General features: G+C 28.8%; 1 protein-coding gene across 1 annotated transcript; it reads left to right on the forward strand.

The window, feature by feature from the left end:
- The first annotated feature begins 1885 nt into the window (after positions 1-1885).
- On the forward strand, positions 1886-23071 carry LOC136975204 (gametocyte-specific factor 1 homolog). The gene is made up of 8 exons (XM_067270243.1): positions 1886-1904; positions 3516-3629; positions 4901-5024; positions 10868-10945; positions 15641-15782; positions 19268-19331; positions 21904-21958; positions 22513-23071. Exons 2-8 carry the CDS (start codon positions 3516-3518, stop codon positions 22629-22631), a joined length of 696 nt encoding a protein of 231 aa, XP_067126344.1. The 5' UTR covers positions 1886-1904; the 3' UTR covers positions 22632-23071.
- The last annotated feature ends 765 nt before the right edge of the window (positions 23072-23836 follow it).

A 23836-nucleotide genomic window follows, 5' to 3' on the forward strand; every position in this document is an offset into this window, starting at 1 on the left:
ATTATTATTTTTTTAATCCAGATACAAATATATATCACATTTATAGTGCTTTGCAGTTATTTTGTAATGTATCACAAATGTTTCCATTTGTGATATGTTACAAACTGTACGACCTTCTTCAGGTGGAATTCTAGAGAATATTCAGATACAATCACCACCTGGGTCCTCCATGGTGAATTACTTTTTTTGATTATTCCTTCAGCCATCAATCTCTTAATTTCTGCATCAATAAAATACTGATCAGGTTTTGAGAAACACCTAGATTTAGTAGCAATTGGTCTTATGATTTTAGACAGGTGTTTGAAAAGATGGGCAGATAGTAAATGCTGCAGAACGGATTGATACTGGCTAATGAGAGCCACCAAATTTGAAAAAAAGCAATGGTGTATAAAGAAAAGAAATTGTCTTAAAATTACATCAGCACAGAGACTAGACAGAGCCAACAATGAAACCTTTGAATAAGTATGGCTGTTTAAATAGAAACAACACACTTATCCTTCAAAGTTTAATTTAAGGTAGATGTAGCCATAGAAACCTGAGCAAAATGAGAGGTTATCTTGAGACAATGGTTAAATGCAAAACGATAATCTATAAAAATCTGAGCTACCAGTATACACTAGGGCTTAGATTAAGATATGGTTTAGCTGTATATTTAGTATAGTTTTAGACAAAGAGCTAGAAATGATTTTTTGCCAGTCACAGCAATCATAATTGGTTTACTCTCCCTCATTTTACATACTCTAGAAAAGTGATCCTCTCTTTCCACATCTGTTACAATTTTTGTTTTGAGCAGCTATATTCATATAACCACAATAAGGACACTTCCATTCAAGTGGCAGCCAACATGTGTATTGAAGTAATATCTGAGATTGTTTAGATTGCCTTTCTCAGGTTCTTTTTGAATGGAAATCCTAATAGCATTTACTGTACTGATATTGGAGACAAAGCTTTCCAACTGGATACAAACAGAATTTAAAGCATAGGCATATGACAAGACTCCCTTGAGTTTTAGAGTATGATTTTCTAAAAGATGTTGAACCTGAGGGGATAACAACCCAGCAATAAAAGTATTGTGTACATATTCAATTTTATACTCTTCAACAGAGACAGAAATGAAGTTGCAGTCCTTATTTAATGCCCTGAGGTTCTGATAATATTGGTCAGCTTGCAGATAAGCCCAGTGTTGCCCAGACAAAAGTAACAACAAACACCAAGATTATTAGATTATTTTGTACTTCTAATCCTTCTATTATATTATTTTACAGTATTTGATTTATATATGTTATAGTATATAACAAACATTAAAATGAAAACCATAGGAAGGATTGTTGGACAATGCTTCTTATAAAATTTAATGTTTTATAAGACTTTTAATATAGTGTAAACAAACCAAGATAAGAATAAAACATGAAATTTTATAAGATGTACTGTCCAACAATCTCCATGGGATTAAGATGTATTTAAAATTATAAACACTGGGATATGTACTTGTACTTGGAATTGAATTTTCACCTATAAAAAGAACTATTGTACTGGTATTTATTGAAAGAACAAAATTAAATTTAAATAACAGAAATAAATTAACAAAAATTAATATTTAACAAAATGAAATAATTGGTTTAACTCCATAATCTTTTACGTCAGGTATAGTATTTCCTACAGTAAACAAATATCCAATGGTTTAAACCATGTGCAATTTATTATTCAATTTTCTCTTCTACATATGCATTTCAGGTTGACGAATTCTCAACCTCTCTTCAGTGCCATATAATTTGTATATGCTTTCATAAAAGAACAACCATTCAAATGTGTTTTTATTTTGGAATACTCAATTGATGAAGATCTATTAAATTAGATTGAAAATATTTGTTTCAGAAAAGTTTTTGCTGGAGTTGATTTCTAAGGTGTGAATTTATTTTTTAATCTTATTTGTGTGTTTTTCTAATATATAAAAATGCAGATCTTAAATGTAACTTTTTATTTATTTTTATAAGAGCATCTTTGATGCAACTGGCTCATAAGTGTGCTGCTAAAAATTGCAGTGTGTTAAAAAGGTTTAGACCATTGAACTAGTTTACACTCGAACCTTAAAAGTCCAGTAATGGAAAACTAACGTTTTCAACCATACCCTGGTCTTCCTAAGGTTTTTAAAACCAGTAAGATTCAAACTTGGAATGCAAAGAATAATATTTACAAATTATTTTTCAAAAACCTATGGAACTAGGTTCCGTGGGTTTTTTAAAAATAATTTCGTGAGCGTTCTAAAAACCTGAGGAAGATCAGGGTACAATTGAAAATGTTAGTTTTTCTATTAAAGTATTATTACTTGACTTTTAAGATTCTCAAGTGTAAAGTATATGCATTCCAGTAATTATGTTAAGAAGTTGTTTTTAATCCATTGAACTAGATCAATCTAACTGACCCTAATTATCAAATTATGTCTAGTGTTGCGGTAGGTTGATAGTTCATTGTTTTTCTAATCGGTGTTAGAGCCACGACTACAGAGGACCTCCTGGAGGTCCTCTGTAGTCGTGGCTCTAACACCGATTAGAAAAACACAAAACAAACGCAAAGCAAACAAAAAACAAAACAAATTATGTCTATGTATATAAACATCTCAAAGCCTGATATTTAATAATGAAACCAAATGATATCACTATTAATGCAGTCAAACGTATCTATAAAGGAACCTGTATTTAGCAAAAATCTGTCATTAATGGGAGATTTCTTTGATCCCTTGAATTTTCTACAAAAGTGAATGTAAATTAACCTGTATATGGCAGAATCTATCTAACACACAAATGGGAAGGAAAATTGGACCATATAATGGAAAATTTTGGTATTCTCTTCTATGCTCAACAGGAAGTTTTTACACATTTTTAACAGCTGTCTTTACTTAACATAGATATGTGATTTTAATTATAACAGTTGTGAAATTTAACACTTTGTTGCTAAAATGAGATTATACTCTTAGAAGCTTATTTTAAACTTTTTATGCCACATTTTGTTTGAATAAAATCAAGTGAAATGTCTGCAGATAAAATGCATATCAAGCATATTATTCTTTAACTTCTGTAAGCCAAACAATTGCCATATTGTATCAGGCTACTTTACCACTGCAATTAATGATTAGATTTTATGTACTTCAATACTAGAGGTAGACATTAGACACTATTTCTTATTCAATTTAATAATTATAATTAAATAAATAATTTAGAAAATAATTCAGCTCCTGCTTATCTGCACAGTAAGTGGGGGTCATGGGTTTGAGTCCTGCTCTGAGCAGATTCTTTTTATCCAGAATATATTAGTTTATAATTATTAAATTAATAAGAACTGTTGCCTGTTGCCTATTGCCTACCTCCAGTATCAAATTACTAAGAATTCAATTATTAATAGTAGCAGTAAGCAGTAGCTGATCTTAAAATCTGGCAATTGTCTGGTTTCATTACAAATAGAAGATATAAAGCAGTTTTATTTTTATTTTTTTATTTAAATTACAAAATATTTTATAGATGGCTTCTTTTCTCCGAGAAACTGATAAGGATGAATTGGTATCCTGTCCCTATGATCCTGTTCACAAAGTAAAGAAAAGTCGTCTTCAACTACATATTGCCAAATGTCAAAAAGTAATGTGTAACAGAATACTTCATACTACTCAATAATATAAAATTATTTTTTGTGTGTCTTAGAAATATAATTCTAAACTTAATTTTAAATGTATTGATCCAAAAAAAATAGCATGTGTATACACACAAAAAATGTTATTTTGGATCAATAGATTTAAAATTAAGTTCAGAATTATATTTCTAAGTATGGGGAATTATATTTCTGTGTGTGTGTGTGTGTGTGTGTATATATATATATATATATTATTTAAAAAGTACTTTAAACAGTGCTTCTGAAACTCTGTTCAATTCTTTTTTTTTTTTATTCCTGTCTCTTGTGGACAAGTTTCAAGAACATAGAATGTTCTTGAAACATAGTTAGTCTTCAACTAATGTTGTCTTGGAAAAGAATAGTGAATTTCTTTTGATTTAAAGACATCATAATACTAAATAACAATTTACATGTAGCAATATTTAAACTTTGATAATGATTGGATTTATATTATAATCTATCAGTTTATAAAGCTAGAAATTGAATTTGGGAATTGTAAATTTGGGTATATCTGTATTTAACAGTCTTAATTTTAAATCGAAAAAATTGTTAAGTTTTTTCTATTGTTTTTATTAAGACTTGTTCTATTCTTTTTATATGTAGTGTATTATATTATAAATACAGTCAAACCTGTTTTTATGCAGTGGATAGGGATCGCATAAAAAAAACGCATTAAAAAATTGCACGAAACTTCACGAGTGGTTATAAAAAAATAGTTTTCACAACACAATTAAAAAAATATTTTTTTATGTGGTCAATAGGGACCTCATAAAAAAAAGTCTCACATAGAAAATAACTCAAAACCGTACGAAATAGAATTTATTGACAACAGATGTCAGCACTTGACTGCATCGTCTCGTCTATCGTCTGTTTTACATATTTTTGTCCAGGTGGTGTTTTGTTGACTTAAAAAATAAATTATTTTATTTTTCACATATTCATGCAATAATATTACTATAATAAGTTTATTTATGCTATAATAAGTTTATTTAGCTATAATAAGTCAATGTGAGACATGACAAAATGCACGAGACTAGTCGCCAACTATACCGCACAAATAAAAAAATTGCACAAAAAAAGACCGCATAAAAACAGGTTTGACTGTATATATAAACATTGTTTTGTACTACGTATGGTTTAATTTTGAATATTTCTATAATAATTATCATTATTAGAAATTCAAGATAATGAAGTTATAACTATAAAAAATAAATATTAAATAATTCTATAAAAATTCTAGCGTAATGCAGAAGAAGAAAAAAGAATTTGTCCATTTAATGCTTTGCACCATATATCACCTGCAGAATATACTCATCACTTGAGGATTTGTCCAAGTAGGGAAATAGCTGACAGGCAATTAATCAGTAAGTTTTAAATTTATTTGACTTAAAATTATAACATATTAAGAAACTACGGCTATTTAATATAGTAGAATTTAAGCATGTAATAGTTGCATAAAATTGTACATTGAAGCTTTCATCATTCTTTTTTTTAATTATAATGAAGATTGTGATTTATTTTTTAAAAATTTTTAAGTTTTAATTCAAGTTTTTATTATTGATTTAAAAAACAATAATTATCATCAGACTTTTTTTTAATAGTTTAATGTATATTATTCATAACAATACATATTAAACTTTTAACTTTTCTTCATAAAATTATAAATTTTGTTGGAACAGCATTGCTTTTAATAATAATTTTTTGTGAATTAACAATTTTGAAACAAATCTTTGAAATAGGCAGAACAGATTTTGACTAGAAAGATTTTAATTAGTTGTTTTTAATACTTTTTATTCAATGGAAATTGATGGAATGAAACATTTTCACAATCTGGTTTATTGGAATTATTTGAACAACCAAACTCTGCAAAAATTTGGCATAGTTATGTAATCCATGTTGAAATTCAAGGAAAATTTTTTTTTGTTTTGCCTATCATTACATGACTTTTACCCATAAATTGTTTTCCAATGAGTAATGTCCATTTGAAACATCACAAGAAGAAATAAACATACTAATATTTTTAGCTAATCAGCCATCTTCAGGATCATGAAAAGGATAATTGGAATAAAAGCATTGCTATGGATATTTAGCATTGATGTAAAAATACATCAAAGAACAAACTGGTATTAAATAAATATTATAGGAGTATTTTTAATGCAGAAAAATTGAATTGATGCCAATAGTTGTATTTTATTCTATTGAGTTGTTCGGAAAGTAATTTTGTTTTTTTATTACTAGAGGAATTAGTTGTACTTTTACCAGCCAATTTCATTTTAAACCACATTTTCATTATATATTTAGACAGCTGACATTTCAAGGCTTATTTGTAAAAAATTTTGTTTGATTCTGTGAATATTTTTTTTGGGGTGGTGTCCCATCAAATATGGAAAATCAAAAGCATCATTTTTGGCATATTTTGCTTTTTTATTACCAAAAAATCAAAATTCTGTTAAAGCAAGAAAAAAATTGTGGTACATGAATGGAGATGACGTGTTGAGAGAAAGACAGTGCCAAAACTGGTTCGCAAAATTTCGTTCTGGCAATTTCAATATTGAAGATGCACCACATTCCGAATGGCCAGTTGAAACCAATGAAAACAAAATAAAGGTACTGATTGAAGCAAACTGCCGAATAATAACACATGAAATCACTAAGAGATTAAATTTGTTGAATTGAACCGTTTATGATTACTTGAAATGAATTGGTTTCATTTCAAAGCTCGAAATATGAGTTCCACATGTTCTTAAAGAGAGATGCTCTCTTTGGTGGGGTTTTAAAGAAAAATTTTTTTTTTTTGAGCTTCTACCAGACAATTTCACAATTGATTCAAAAGTGTACAGGTACTGCTATTGAGTAAACAAATTGAGTAATATCATCAAGCAGAAAAGGCTAGAATTGATCAACAAAAAAGGTGTAGTGTTTTACCATGATAATGCCAGATCTCACACAAGTTTGGTAATTCATCAGAAACTGTTACAACTTGGTTGGGATGTACTACCACACCCACCATATTTGCCAGATCTGGAACTCTCAGATTATTACTTGTTCCGGTCTTTACAAAATTTTTTAAACAAAACATTTACTTCAAATGAGGATGTTAAAAATCACTTGGATCAGTTTTTGTAAGCAAAGATCAAAACTTTTATGAATGTAGAATCATGCTACTACCAGAAAGATGGCAAAAGGTATTTGACCAAAATGGTCAATATATAATTCAGTAAAACATTTATATATTATAAGAACATTGTTTTTCCCCCCACGAAAAAATGAAATTACTTTATGAACTACCTAATATAAAAAATGAAAGTACAGTAGTCCTACAAACTTAATATGGACTGAGAAGGTGATAAATGACTGAAAATGAGTTTTATGAGCTCTTGAAGTCAGTTATTCATTATATATTGCTATTCAATTCATTGTATATTATATTATATATTGCTATAAATGGATCTATTAAATATATATATTCAATTCATTATATATTGCTATAAATGGATCTATTAAAAATCTTTAACACATTCTGAGCAAAAGAAAATCTACAGTACAATCTAACCTAAAATAATTACTGTACTACAAAAGATATAAAAATTTACCTCTAGGCAAAATGTGACGGTCTTTTAGAGACTGATCTGGTGATGTTGGATTGTCTCTTGCACTCATTCTGTCTTCATGCTGATTTACTATCTAGGCAATGGAGAACTAAAATGTCCATTAATGATGCACTTGCTTCTCAAAATTATGCAAAGTTCCCTCAGCAGCCTTTAGTCTTTCAGTGATTCATCTAACTTTTTCATCATTGTCTACTTCCTTATCTGCTGATTCTTTTTCTTTTACCAATACAACAATTTCACCACCTCCCAGAAGGTTGCCATTTCCATTCTGTTCCATCCACTTCCTAATGTCACCTTTTGGCAGCTTCCTTGCAGCCTGGAATCTTCTAAAGTCCACTAGCTCAGAATTTTCTCTTGGCTCTCTGGGAACTCGTTTCCTGAATGGTCAAGAAACTTTTTCCAGGAACTAACAAGGCTTATAGGATCAACTCATCCCAAGATTTGGCAATTGACTCCACTGCATCTAACAAGTCCAACTTTTTGAGCTTTTTGATCATATCACACTCTTCCTCTGTAGCTAAGACTAGTGATGAAAGAAGTTTATGCCTGTATTTTTTTTTTTTTTTTTTTCAGTGTTACCAGAATGTCCATTAATGATGCACTTGCTTCTCAAAATTATGCAAAGTTCCCTCAGCAGCCTTTAGTCTTTCAGTGATTCATCTAACTTTTTCATCATTGTCTACTTCCTTATCTGCTGATTCTTTTTCTTTTACCAATACAACAATTTCACCACCTCAATATATATATAACTGTTGATAAAACTGTTGATAAAACATTAGCTGACATAATGAAATCATGTTTGGAGAGAGAAACATGGCTGTAATGTCACCATCTTAAAACTGTTTAGCATCAGTGTAATGAGGCATTGTTAGGCTGCAATTTGAGAAAATCGTAGACAATTGCCATGATATGAAGTGAATGTATTCTGACCAAAAAAATTGTAGACCTATAAATTCCCACTGTTATCCGTCCATTTGTCTTTCCTTAATCTTGAACACAGATAGATGAAAGATGTGACCAGATATGGGAACCTTAGGGGCAAGAGGCCCCAATTAACTATATACAAACTTCTGATGCAAACTGGAAGTAACATTATTTCAATTTAAAAATTTCCCCTGAAAGATGTTAGCTAGATGACTGGCACAACTTTATTGTTATGATGTACAGGGGCAAGCCACTACTAATTTGAGGTGGAGTGCATATATTTTAAATTAAATAAATTAAAAATATGATAAAAAATTGCAGCCCAGCATTGTGACAATGTCACAATAAATAAATGCTCATTTAATTTCAAAAACCTTCCACTGAGGGAACAAACTGTTGATAAAACAATCCTAAAATATTACTCTATTCGTCTGTGCATTTGACTAGTTTCTGTACAAAACAGGTAGCTCAATAAAAGTGGTGCTCTTATTTGTATACTTTTGTATATTTTTAAATGGAAGAGGATTTTTGACTTCCTGTAAGTGTCAGTTTGTTTGTTTGCTTGTTGCATTGCTGCATGCCAGGATTGTAACTACTTTTTAGTAGCCTGGAGAAGTTTTTCCCAGATGTAAGTGTTCTCAAAGGCAACATTCAAAAATTCAGGCTGTTCTCATCACAGTTTGTAAATTCAATTTCTAGAGAGATCCTCTTTTTCAATTAGTTCATGAAAATTATCCTCAACTCTCAAGTTCTGATGATTTTTTTTTTTTTGTATGTCCATGGAGACTAAATTGTTTTTATCCTTTGGCTATAAGGAGATGTTGAATAGCAAAACCAGTTAAATAACTTTTCTATTAGCCAATTTTAATCTTGAACAGATTAAGCTGGTTTTTAACCAATTTCTTCTTTAGAGTTAAATGTACAAACACTGTCTGCAGAAAGTTTTTCTCCACAAATGCTCAGTTGCCTGATCCCATAGTGCTTTTTCCACCTATCAAGCTATTTAGTGCTTGCAGTAAATCCAGACTCTCCTCCTTGAAATTCTTCATAGAATTTGAGGGCTTTCTCTTTCAAAATGGGTCCTGTAATGGATGTTCTGTTTTCCTTTTTCTCATTTTTCAAATTCAACACCTTCTATTTAGCTACTCAGTCTTTTTTCCCCCAACCTCCTCCCTGTTATTTGTCTGACACCTAAATCTCTTACAATTTTATTAACACTTTTCCCTTTATTCAGTTTCTTTAATGCATCTAATTTCTTCTCTATCATGAGATTTGTTCTGTCTTTTTTTTTTTGTTTTGTTTTCTCCCACAACATTTTCATGATATAGCACAACACAATGATTTACAGAAAAATGTCATGAATACTTAAGTGAGAGATATGAGTTTGTGTTAAAACGCAGATCAAACTTGATCATCTTTTTCATCAGCAGGTGCATGTTGCTAACTATAGAGGAATTCCTGCTAAATTATCAAATTTGTTTTTAATGTAAAGTGGCACTGAAATGATGTTAGTCTAAATAGCAAAATTTTTTAAAGGTATTAAATGTGCAAATTCATATATGTATTAACTATGTACCAATAGTTGTTATTCCTATTTGTAGACAAATTTTAACTTTAAAAAATTAGCTATTCAGTGGCTACTCTCAAGTTAGATTTGCATCATAGTATTTTGCATTAGGACCTCGGAAAAAGGTTATATTCCTTGCTAAGACATGTAATTGATGCTATTATCAAATGTTTACAGTGAAAAATAACTTAATTGAACACTAGGATCAAATAAGTTAGAGGGAAATTAATTACATGGATATTTATCAACAATGGGTTTGGGTTTTGCAATTTTTAACTTCAGTTTTCTCATTTAATTTTGAGTATTGTGCCTTACCGCTTGGCACATATCAGTCATTGAGGATGCACTTTAACCGCACAGAGTGATTAAAATCAGTGATCTCAAATGTCATTTGGTAAAATCTGTGATCTCAAATGTCATCGGTGATTTCAAAGCAAAACCTTCATTAAAAGTATTGGTTTCATGCTCATAAGTACTGTACAAGGTTTTGCTTCTATTTTTATTCATACTGCTAAAAGGATTTCCTTCAAAATTAACAAGAATAATGTGATGTGTATTTTGAGTTAAATAGCTCATTTTCTCCAATTCATGTTGCTAATGAATGGCTCTTTTGTGGCTACAGTTGTGTACATCCAGACCTTTTGAGCTTCTGTCAGTTGTGTGTAATGGATTTATCATGTGTTTCAGTGTGCTTGTTATGGTCATTAAGGATGATCTTGTAACATATACTGTGTCTGCATAATATTTTGTCATTGTCTCTTGGGTTTTTATAATATGTTGGATGGGTTCTCTGTCCAATACCTGTCACTGTGATATCCTTGGTTCCTTTTTAACTTTGTACAGGACCTTTCGTGATATGACCTTCTGGAACTGTGTTGTTGTTTCCTTGTTTGTGTGCAATACCTTTGCTCATCAGACCAACAAATTGCATCAGTTGCACCTCTTAGATATTTATACCATGATAATTTGCAAATTCCTGTATTACTTATATCATCATTGCCACATTGATAATAAGGTGGTGGTAAGTAAGGTGGTCATGACTTTTTTCGGCCACTGTGTGTGTAATGTATTATTTAAATTTAAAATTTTAGATTATTATTTTTAGAATATTCAGAAGAACAAAAGAAGATAACAAATGAAGATTCAGACAGAGAATTTAATACAACAGAAAATTGGGATCAAGGTATATTTTTATTTATTTAATTAAAAAATTATAATTATTAAATTTAGCAAGAGATGGCACCTAATGCCTAACTCTAGTACCAAATTATCTTATAAATTATTATTATAGCCATTTCTAGCCCGATAATTCGGCTGTGGTTGGTGTATTGCTTTATGATATAAATGTTAAGTTATAATAGAAAATTATTAAACATAGCTAATATTTTAAAATTAAATTTTTGATTTTGTTAAAATTTACAAATATATTAATGTATTTGTTTTTCTTTATAAACTTTTTAGAAAAGTAATTAGATTTTAAATACTAATAAATAATAAAATTGCTTCAATGATGGAAAACAAACTAAATTAAATGATTCCAATATTTTAGAATATTGTGCATTTATTGAAATACTTGTACAAAATCACATTGCTATGGAGACTTTTAGAAATAGAGATGAAAAAAATATATATAAGTAAATTTAAAAAGTAAAAAACAAAAATAAAAATTACAGCTTTCTACATGATGTAAAAATATTTATGAATATATTGTAAGTTGTAGCTAATAAGTCCAAGTCTATAGTTAACAATTCTTTTTATCAATAGGGCTGAAGAAAGTGATATCCTTCAATGATTAAATTAAAGTGTTAGGTCTTTTGTAACAAGGAAAATTAGCAGTTATGTTGCTTGTTCTTTTAATAAACAAAGGTAGAAACTGGAGAAAGAATTAGATACAAAACATCTTTTCACTAGCAATTGAAATTTAATGAACCCAAAATGTTTTCAATCCTGTTTAATGGATCTTGTTCAATTTCCAAACACAAAAATGAAATAGAACATACAAAAGTTAGTTTAAAAAACATTTGAGAAAAAACTCAGTATTCAAATATTTAAGCATAAGAAAGTAAATAAAATAATCACAAAATTGGATGTTAACATTAGAACAAAAATAGTATAAAAATTCCAGTTATTTATTAAGCTACATTTCATATAATTATTTCCATGCAGTGTACCAAAAGTCTGCTTCCTGATAGTTAACATATCCAAGGCTTCTAGTTTCTTTGTAAATTTCTAGAATTCCAACTCTTAGACTATTCATTGTTCATAGATTAATGTTCCATGTTGAGTTCATTAGTGAATGCCAGTAAAGCAATGTTGCTAAGACCTTTATACACTACCCATGTATGTTTCTTAATTCTATTAGAGAGGTTCTGTTTGGTTGCACCAATGTATTTCTTACTTTCTCAAAAGTATGGTGATCAGTCAAAAATGTCCCACCCTAGACTTTTGTTTTTTGATTTGAGACCTTAAAATGTCTAAATGCAAAAAAATTTGGGGGGATTTTTCTGTTCATATAGATCTGTTAGTCTGTGTGCCTGTGTTTGGGGGGAGGCATGATTTTGCTCACACTCTTTGGAGCTTAACTCCTGTGCATTTTATTGAAAATTTCTGAACTTTTGCAGGAAGGTTTGTGTATTAGAGGGGTTGATGCTATTAAATTTTGGTGGTTAAAGATCAAGGGAATGGGGCGATAACGAGGAGTCATGTTTATCTCCAGTAGGGTAAGACTTAATGATACTTTTACTTTCTATTAGCATTTACAGTTTTTTGTAAAACTCATCCCTACCCTCAAAAATAAGCTTTTTGCCATTTTATAATAATTAAAAATATAAAAGTTTTTAAATAAAATATCATAACAGATGATTCCACCAAAATGTTAAATGTTGCTGGGAAAGTTAAGAAACTTGTTGCTGGATTTTTTTATTGAATCAGTGGTCATGTATGGGTATAGAATAGGTGCCAGAGGAACCAGAAGAATCTAATGGATTTTTGTTATTGTAATAAAGGTTTGAAAACTGTTGGGTTGTGCTTTTAAGCCAGACTCAGATTATTATTCACAATTGGAGACCACACTAATCTGATCACTTTGCTCTGTGGCATATTGAAAGACACTCCTCAGTCTTTTTAAACTGATCAGAAATTGTAGATGTGACTGAAGGATGTCCTTATGCACTTTTGAATTCACTGAGCCTGTCACAAAATGTAGTCAACCAATTCTTTGGCAAGAAATATTGTTCCAAAAAATCTATAGAATGCTTCACATGCATCTTTATCAGGATGGAATTCTTGACTTTACCATCTCCTAAAATACACTTTGCCATCTGATACATGCAGAGTAAATTTTGATACATCCTAAAAAATAACGTCCACTCTTCTTCAGATTATCTGGCATGTTCAATTGGCCCATTGAACAACTTCATTTGCTTTGTCAGAAGAGGCTTTTCTGGTGTGATGATCTTGATAAGTCATGCTTGGAATAATCTCCTCACCATAGTTGAATTCTTACTCTACTATGCTCTTCCCAGTCAGATGTCTGGTCTATGGTTGAAGAATGTTGGTTTTTGAGACATGAACACTTTTCTTAACCTGTTCTGGCAACAGTCCATTTTGGAAAGCTTAGATAGCACTATGGACAAACTACAATTCAATGAAGAAATTGACATATAGCAACCTTTTTTACTCAAAATATGGTGCATATTTTTTTAATTACACATATGAAAGTATTCCATATTAATTAACCTTGTTAAAATAGATCATTGAATGTTGGAACATCTGTTCTGTCTTTAGGAGGATGTAATAACTGATGTTGACTTATCTAACACACCTGCATAAATGTATGATACAATGTGTTCAGTTGCATCTCAAATGTAATGAGCCTGAAAAAGTAATGTCAAATTTATTGTGGCGATAGTTTAATAATAAATTAGATTTGAAAATCTCAGAGTATGTTGATGTCAATTTCTAGCAGCTGTACTGTAAACTTAAAATAAAGTTGTTTTTTTTTCATTGACTTCTGTAGATTCAAACTTATGATAGGTTTATCAATTCATTTTCAAGGAATTACATTTTTTTTTTTTTTTGTACTCATAAGTGTCATCACAAAATTTCTCTGAACAAGTTTTACTTGTTCTGACTTTGTATTCAGTTGTCAGAATTTCAAGTGACTTGTGTTTTGATAAGATTTTTACATGTTTTGAAATTGTGGTTTTTTCATATATAAATACATTTCAATATTTAGATTTTTCAATTGAAATGTGATTTTCAAAAATTGCAGTTTTTTCAAATTTTTTTTTTCAGTAAGTTACTTGATTGGTTTAAAATTAAAACTTTCTGAAGGATTGAATGACTTGTTCAATTGCTCAATTTATTTAAAATAAACTTTCATTCTTACTTGATTTATACATTTATGATGCTCTATATTGAACAAAATACAGTAATACCCTGAACTTACGTGATAGATGGGACCGAGCGATAACCACATAAGTCAAATTCGCGTAAGTTGGGGGGGATAATTTCGCATATAAATACATACAAATTATTTTTGATTTTAAATACAAATTCGGGTCGGGACTAACGAAAACAATAATTTAGAAAAAAATATTTAATAAAATCTTAGATAATACATATGTATAACAAATTATATTATTAAAATCATAAACCGAAGTTATTTTGATGTAGAATGCTTCATAAAATCTAACAAATTCATCTGATGGCTCAAAGATTTTTTTCTCCCGCAAAATTTCCTTGTAGCATGCTAATAATTTTTTTATTTCTCATTTTGTAGAAGAAATGCGCTCTTCATTAGGGTCTATATTTTCTAAAATTTGTAACCCCTTTCCATTTTTGTATTGAAGTCTTTAATAATGTTAAACTTTATCTTTGGAATGTAAATTTTTCTTTTCTTGTTTGATGCAGAGGAATCGGTTCTACTTCGTTTGGATGACATAGTAGAGTCTCTCAAGTCTCTGTAGATATAACAAACACAGAAATAAATAACACAAAATAAATTGTAGCTATGCGTCGATTCTGCGCGACGTGTCTGAACATGTAAGCTGAACAATAGTGTGGGGAGAGTGAGTAATCAAGAATTGCGTGGCGCTCAAACAAAAGATGAATCGACGAAATTTAAAATTGTGTAACTCTGGGTTTGCGTAAGTTGAGGTATTACTGTACTTTAAATTTTTGTACTATTCATCCTTAATGAGTCAACTTCTTACTACTAGACTATGCAATCTGCAGTCAACTATATTTTCAACTAATAACTACAAATTTTGTTCTGATAAAATGCTTCTGCAGAGGGAAAAAACAAACATTTTTTTTATTAAAGAATTTGTGTAAATCCTCAGACAATACCAATGATAGAGAAAGCATCAGAAATATAATCATACTGTCTACTTCCCTGAATTGATCATTACTTTCAGCCATAAATCTGTCAGGTACTATGGTACTTACAATATTTTCTTTGTCTAGTAATATAGGAATTCTATAGATTTTTGTAGACATATTTTAAATATTTGTTTTTTAAATCCAAAAATAACTTTCTATCGACAAGGAAAGATTTGTTTTAAGACCATAATTCAAAGTCTATTTTTCTATTTTAACTATTATATATCTTAATACTGTTTTTATGTCAAATATTATTGAATTACTTCATTTTACAACTTTGCTTAATCCATTAAAGAAATGATCCTTTGACTTTTTTAAAATAACATTTCTTATGAAAATCAGTTACAAAAAATTTCTAATTATTTTTATATTTAGATTTATTTATTTGTGAAAGAATTTAAAAATTAGAAAAATATAAGTTAAAAAAAACTTAATTTTTTTAAATTTCATATAAAACCATTTTAATTGAAGATAATTTATCTGTTATTTTCAGATATAGATCCACTTCCTCGGCCAGGATATGACCCTAAATCTTCACAAAAGAAAGCAATATTTTGTGATATTAGTGACAAGACTCCAGCTGAAAGACGCAAGTATTATGAAAAGTTGCACAGTATGGATACAAACAATGAAGAGTGAGTCTTTAATAATTTTAGTATTTAAATTTTATATATGTAAGATATAACATGTGAAATTCTAAGATAGTGTTTTTCAATCTTTTTCTAATAGTGACTTCTCAACTTGGTAAATTTTTTCTTGTAGCACCCTTACTATTTCATATACACTATTTTGCACATGTATTTATAATATGTACTAATTAGATTAAACTGTGTAAAATATCTTCAATGAAATTATTACAAAGGTATTAAATAATTTATACCTTTGTAATAATTTCACTGATCTTAGATATTGTCCTGTAATTAAGAGAAAATAATTTAATTGCATACAGTTTTACTACTATAATGGCATTGTGTATAATTAAAACAAGCTTATTATTATCATAATTACAATGATGATAATCTTGAAAAGGTTAAGGAAAGGTTTGCTATGAAAAATATTGAAATTTGATTTGGATAAATCTTCATAACAATTATCGTAAAAAATGAAATATGTTTTTTAAATTTTAATATGGGGAAACTATAAATCATTTTTCATCGGTGATTTTCATGATATTTTGTTAAATATTGTGAAAATAACTATTAACAAATGCTTTAATTCTGTGTAGATAATCTGCAGATCTATACTTCAGTGAATCTGAAAGCAAGTCTGGGTTATGTGAAGGTTTTCTGTTCTAGTAAGATTCTTTTTTCTTTTGTTGTAGGGTATATGCTAGTGTAGATTACTCACTACTGCAGATTATTCACATGAAATTCTAATACTAGTTTCTTTGATAATTTTCAAAATTGTGAGATATGATTCAAAAATAGTTTTAAACATTTAACATTTCATGATGATAACTTTTCTGCTTGCTGTTTTCTCAAAAATATTAAATTCACTTTGTTAAATTTTTGATTATTATTTAATTATTATTCATGTTGTATTAAAAAAATGAAAAAAGGAATAGCAGATAATCATGTATGCAAATAAATGGATAAAGCAAACATTCTTACTTACTCTTTTTCAATGCTTCTGACTTGTACTGCCAAGTACTTTTGAACTTATGATGATTATAATTCAAAACATTATTTTAATTTGGTTTGATTATAGTTTTTTTTTACTGTTGTGATTGAAATTTTACTATAAGCACTAAATATAAACTGATAAAAGTATACAGAAACCTTTTTTGCCGTGTATTTTTAACTTGATATAATTACTAAAATCATCATGAAACATTTCTGCTGCTGAGTACATTTATTTGCTATATAATGTTTTCAGTCTAATGCATAGGCCATTCTCAGGTGCCATATTTTTAGAATGACTGTTCCAAACTGTTCAAAAATAGAATACAATAAATAAAAATTTAATGTTCTAAAAGTATTTAAATATAAATGTAAACATCCAATAACTTATAAAACTAACATAATTTTTATGTTAGTTTCATGATTTATTGGATGTTTACATTTATATTTAAATACTTGTAGATATTCTAATGATCAGAAAAATGATAATATAGAATATCTTATGGTTTTCAATTATAAATGGATTTAAATATTTAAGATTTATTCAATGTTCTGATTTTTGAATTGTTTCATTTATATATTTGAAAATGGCTTAAAGAAAATCAATAATATTATTTTTAAAATAAAAATGTTTGATTATCCTATTCCAGCAGTGTTTGTTTTTATTGTTTAAGTAATGTTGTAGTGACTTCCTTCTATGACAGAACAAAATCAATATTGTTGAACTTTTTATTTAAGTCTTAACATCATTATATATATGTGTGAAAGCTGTGAATTTTCGCATTTGACAGAACTTCCAATTTGTCAGAAATTGTAACAAATGTGACGGAAGAATGCGGCGGTGAGAAATTAGGTCGTCATCACCATTTTGATAAGAATCTGATGGGAAATTTGACATGTAAGTGCCAACTCAGCACTGCTGTGTCAACTTTTGATGGTCATGTGACTCCCTTTCCCACGTTAAAGCGATTAAAAAGTAAGAGTTGCCAGAACTGGGGAGAGCGATTCAACGGGAAGTTATATCGGGACATCATGCACATCCCATCTCCCGGTCTCCATACGTCGGACTGGACCCAAGAAGAGAAGACCCCCGTTGTAAGAACATCCACAACGACCCTTCCATACAACGAAGTTCGTTGAATCAACTCTCCGCTATGCATAAGAGAGGTATTTAGGGGGCTAGAAACTTGTAAACTCTCTCCACAAGCAAACCATTAGAAATAGAACGAGCACGTTTCGCGAGCAACATAGAACTATTTGGCTCTCCTCCCAATGGGAGTATTTGTACCTGTATTTAACTGCATGTGTTTAACCTGGATATCCTACCTTTAGTTCTAGAATAAATGTTAATGTCATTATGTTAAGACCTGTCTTTTGTCAATCAAAAGACACCTGTCAACTTACTTACAACCTCCCCACTCACTTTTTGCCCTCCTAGCCATCCAACGACACTGAGGTCGGGCTTTACCAGCCCGTGCAGAATAAGTGGTCAGGAAGGGATTAACCCCTGACCCCCTGTTTATTATCTCATATATATATATATATAAATAATAATCTAGTAAATAAAATTAAAATGATCTTAATATTCTGTAATTAGTTAAAAAATGGATATTAATGATAATTTTTTTTCTGAAAGTTAATGAAAATTATGTTCTTATCTTTTAATTATTAAGTTTTTAATTTTATGAATTTGTGATTATTTTATATTTCATGTTAAATTTGACAAAACTGGGTTAATAAAAAAATTTATAAATTGACCAATTTAAAATTTTAAACTTTGTCACATCCTTAATTATAAGAACTTTTTGCATCAAGATTATTGAGTTTAGCAGGAGATAAATGGAAAGGATCTTCTGGCTCATCTTGCATCCTGACTTCTCAAACTTTTTACAGTGTACATTTCACAATAATTGAATACCATTAATTAGAATTTTGTTGCTTTTTGTTTTCAAAAAAATTTGACATAGCATTTCTGAAACCTATACATGCTTCTTTTTGAACTTGTTTTTGTGTCTTCAAGATATTTGCTAATTAACTTATATAAAATCTCATAACTATATCTGTATGCTTTGCTAATTATTATTGGGTAGATGATGACGAAAGTTTGCATAAAGGTGCCACTTTTTGAAATCTTGGAGTTTAAATAATCTTGTTGTAAATATATATATATTTATATGGAACAATTCAAAAAAGTTCCTATCATTGTGAAAAAACATGGTAAAAAGAAAAATGTTCAGCATAATTGAATTAATAAATAATAGCTATAACCTTGTTGACCTGAACATATTGTTTAGAACTTCATTAATTTTAAATGTAGTATGAGTGCTTAAATATTGATAGTTTGTGGAAACTGTCAATACAATGCATGTAATATGTTAATTATAAATTTTCTTAAAATATTTTATTAAATTGTGTATTATTCTAAATCACATGCTTTAGATTAATATTTAAATATAATTTTTAAATACTATTACATAATTATTTACTTGCATTAATTATAGACCTCAAGAGGCTGTAACTGAATGGAAATTGAAAGAAATTCGTCAACCCAAAGATAAACCAGAGGTAATGCATTCACAATGCTTTTTTTTTTTAATTCTTATGGTATGAATAAATAAAAATAAACCATTGTGAAATTTCTTAAATTTAGAATGTATATGAAATCATGTTACAAAAGGTCTGAGAATCTGGAGTTTTTAAAATACAAACTTTTGTGAATTTTGTGTATTTTCCTGTATATTCAGGAAATGCAGCAACACTAGTGATACATTACAGATTAAAGAATTTATCACAAAGTCAGGATGAATAAAATGCTGTAGTAGTTGAATACATTTATTATTATTTTTGTATGTTTCTAAAAACAAGAATTAATTGTTATGCCTTTTACTATTAATAAAATTTTTCTTTATGTGAATGATTTCCCAGAATAAATTTATACTAAATTTGTTATGTAATAAATGATCCTAACTGTTTGTTTCTTGTTTTTGGTAAGGAAGACAAACAATTATGGCTTTGTAGATGGTTGACTAGAGATTTTCATATAATACAAAGTAAAATTTATCTTCCTTAAGTGTTCCAATTAAGAATTAAGACCTTTGTTAAGTCAGATACCTTAATGTGATCATCAGTACTGTCTGTTGTAAGGTTGATATCACTACTTTGTCATTCGAGATCCACTTGTAAAGATAAAACTGCCCTTTATTTAGCATCTCTGTAAGCAGTTGACACAAATAAACTGCCTCCTTGACCTTCATTTCTACCAGTTGTTAAATCATCAACATAGAAGTCATGTTCAACTATTGTTGATGCCTCAGGAAAATGTTCTCTTTCATTGATTGACAGTTGTTTCAAGATCCTTGTAGCCAAGTATGGTACCACATCTGGTCTTTGTTATTGTGTTTAGTTGATATTCTTTCACTGGCAATTCTGGTGATATCAACACAATGTGTTGCAATCTTCTTTGTTCATAGATATGTCTGTTCTACATCTGCTGATATAGCAATCTTCCACTTATGGAAACAAAGTAAGATTTCAAATATATTATCTTGGATCCAGTATATATCTGTTCTTTAATGATTTTATTGTTTAATGACTTGGCTGCAGCATCAAAAACCACACAGAGCTTTGTGGTTTCACTAATTTCTTGTATGATGCAATGATGAGGTATGTGGTAACACTTTTCAGTAATTGGTGCAACTTCACACACCTGGTGTAGATTTTATACTTATTCATGAAATCATTGAGTGCGAATATATAGATGTTTTTTCCACTCTTCTTTCCAATGCCCGAAGGTGACAAAATGCCATTTTGCTTGGAGTCTCCTAATGATGGCCTTTCTCCCCTAAAGAGAAATAAGCAATTATCTATTGTGATATTGTCACAATACTGGGCTACAATTTTTAATCCTATTTTTTAATTTATTTAATTTAAAATATATGCTGACTACCTCATAGTAGTATCTTGCCCCTGTATATCATACTTTTCCTTTAACAATAAAGTCGTGCTAATCATCTATTAACTTCTTTCAGGGGAAAACTTTTGAATTGAAATAACATGACTTTTGATGCAAATCAGAAGTTCATATATAGTCAATTGGGCCTCCTGCCCCTTAGGTTTTTATATCTGGTGTTTGATTTTATCTGTCTAACTCCATTCTCAAGATGAAGAAAAGATGGATGGACAACAGTTGGAATTTATAGGTCTAGAATTTTTTCAAATTGCAGCCCAATTAGTAACAAGATAATTTTACAGAATCTGTTTTTTCTTTTTACAAAAAAAAAATTCTATATGATTAAATTTGATATGGTTTATAATATAGTTAAGTAGTTTAATTTATTTCGTAATATGGGATAGTCCCGTTACAAGGGGGAACATAAATTAACATTTTTGATAGTTAACATTAATAACAATATTTATCTTGAATTACAAAAAGACAATTTTGATTAAGTCTCATTATCAGATTTGTTACTGGCCTTCCCGGATACAATTTAACATATTTAGTAAAAAAATTGTATAATCTTGTTATTATAGTTGGGCTCATTTGAAACAACTTTTTATAGAATTCACTAGTTGATTTACTCTCAGATAAAGTGGAAATACCGTATTTTTGCCTAATCTCTGTACAACCTCTACATGTACATATTTTATGGAAGATCGAAATTTGCTCCTGACATAATTTACATGTTTCTCTGCTGATCCTTATATAATTCTGATCCACTAATATATAAAAACTGTTTAGTCGGAGCTGCATATAAAATTTTTTAATTATAAACAGTAAGTGAAAATTAATGTATTCGTTTGAAGGAGGAAAGTTTAAATTCTCCATATATATGGTTTATAATATAAAAATGCATACAGATTTTATTTGTAAATATTATTTTAAAAAATAATAATAATTTATCAAATACTGATTGTGGAAAATAACTTTTTATCTGAAAAATAATGTGTATGCTAATTTTGAACATGTATATCACAGAATTGTCTTTTAAAAATGTTAATAACATTAATGTTAAGAGAATTGAAATTGAGCATAATAATTTTATGGAGAGATCAGCAATAACTAGAACTAAAAGAAAAAAATGAAATGTTAGATTCACTGATAATTTCGAAATAATTTATATTTTATTAAAAATTTTAGGTTCTTCAGTATCATGCCTCTGCATCATCAAATGTTTCATTAGGATTAGGTAGAGGTAAGTATTTAAATTCACTTTTAATGTTATAAAAATTATTAATAGATTGTGTGTGTGTGTGTGTGTGTGTGTGTGTGTGTAGACCTGAGGTTGATGTAATCTAGGAATTATTATTACTTTTATTATGACCGAGATTGTATTTATTTAAATGAAGTTATTTAATAATTTATTTCATTTGGCATAAGAATCCATTTTGGACAATAATACCATAATGTACTTTAATTTAAACTTATTTAAAATTATGAAAACTAATTTTAATTCTTGGTTTGTTTCAGAGAAATTTAAAATCTGATCTTAATTGTTCAGAGTAAAATAACATAATTATTATTATTTATATTTGTTTTTAAAATAAAACATTTATAATATATGCTAAATAAAATTAGAAAATAATTTTATTAATACAGTGAAATATAACTCTTTTGAAATCATTTTTGAAAAGTAGTTTCTTTTTGATATGATAAATGTTAATTTATACTATAAAATTTTTATTATTGATTTATACATTCATTGATCATACTAAATATTAAATTAATAAAAACCATTAATTTTTTTAGGAACAGTTGCAGGGAGTAGAAGAATTGCAGCAAATATATTTGGACAAGGTGATAATTCTGTCGAAAAATCATTATATAGTAAGGCAGTAGGAAGAGGTCTCGGGAAAGAGAATGTATAATAATTCAAGCTTGTTTAAATACCCATCTATCTGAAAGTCTAATCTTGATGATGATCAGTTATTATTTTTTAATTGGTTTTATTATTATTAATATAATGACTTTCTAAATATTTTTAAACCATCACCATGACTTGTGGTTGCTCAAACCTACTTAACAAAGTTGTACTCTACATATCCATCCTACTGAAATTTGTTTCCTATTACTCACAGTTGTAAAGTGTTGCATAATTTTAGATAAATTTAACGCATTTTGTAAAATTTATTTATTTTAAAATACTGTAAAACTAATTGTTTTGAACGAATACAAATTGTATTTAAGTAAAAAGTTTTATATGAAGTTTTCTAGGTGCTTGAACAAAATTATGTCTAATGTAAAATTTAAAAAAAACTGATAAAACCTTTTTATTTTAATAATTGATGAATAAATTTGTATTATTTTATCTTTATATTTCTTTGAAAAGAAAATTCAGTACAAAAAAAATAATAAAAGGATGTTTGTTCGTTTTTTCCCGGGTTGTTTTATAGAAGAGGAAAAGTGTGGTGATAGGTCAAAAAAATGCCCCTCCCAAGGTTTTTAATTTTTTTGACTAGGGGCCTTAACTTCGAGAAATGCAAAAAATCTAGGTGGTTTTTTCTGTTTTTCTGGCTTTTGTTCTCTGCTCTGAAGCTAAACTCCTGTGCTTTGTCGAAAATTTCTGAAATTATGCAAATTATTTGCATGTTCTTTGCAACCAAGCATAAAATTGCTATTGAGAACTTATCATACAGGAAATCCTCTAGATGAAAGTTCTCAATAGCAATTTTATTATTAGTTCCCAGGAACATAAAACCAATTGGGAGAACAGCAAACAATCAAGTACTTGTGCAAATTAAATAAGTAAATCAATAAAAGATTATCTTACTAGAAATTCAAAATATGATAATACTGAGAACTAATATTACAGATCTGTGGATAATAGGTGGGGATGCAAATAGTTGAATAGGTGGAAAAAATGGACACAAAAAATAATAATTGATGATAATAGAATGTCTAAAGATAAAGAAATCAACTTAGGAGAAAAATTATTACTAGAATTTGTACAAGAAAATGGTTTATACATATTGAATGGAAGACTCCCTAAAGATTACACTGCAGAATACACCTTTCTGTCTAATGTTGGCAAATCCATAATTGATTATATTATTTGTTTGGAATTCATTCTAAA

Source organism: Centruroides vittatus, unplaced genomic scaffold (assembly GCF_030686945.1).
Source record: "Centruroides vittatus isolate TY-2023 unplaced genomic scaffold, ASM3068694v2 contig_1082, whole genome shotgun sequence".
NCBI classification, from domain to species: Eukaryota; Metazoa; Arthropoda; class Arachnida; order Scorpiones; family Buthidae; genus Centruroides; species Centruroides vittatus.

Coding starts and splice junctions, on each gene's coding strand:
- LOC136975204 (XM_067270243.1), top strand. CDS start 3,516: ATGGCTTCTTTTCTCCGAGAAACTGATAAGGATGAATTGGTATCCTGT. Junction 10,946..15,640: donor AACAGAAAATTGGGATCAAG/GTATATTTTTAT, acceptor TGTTATTTTCAG/ATATAGATCCACTTCCTCGG. Junction 15,783..19,267: donor ATGGATACAAACAATGAAGA/GTGAGTCTTTAA, acceptor CATTAATTATAG/ACCTCAAGAGGCTGTAACTG.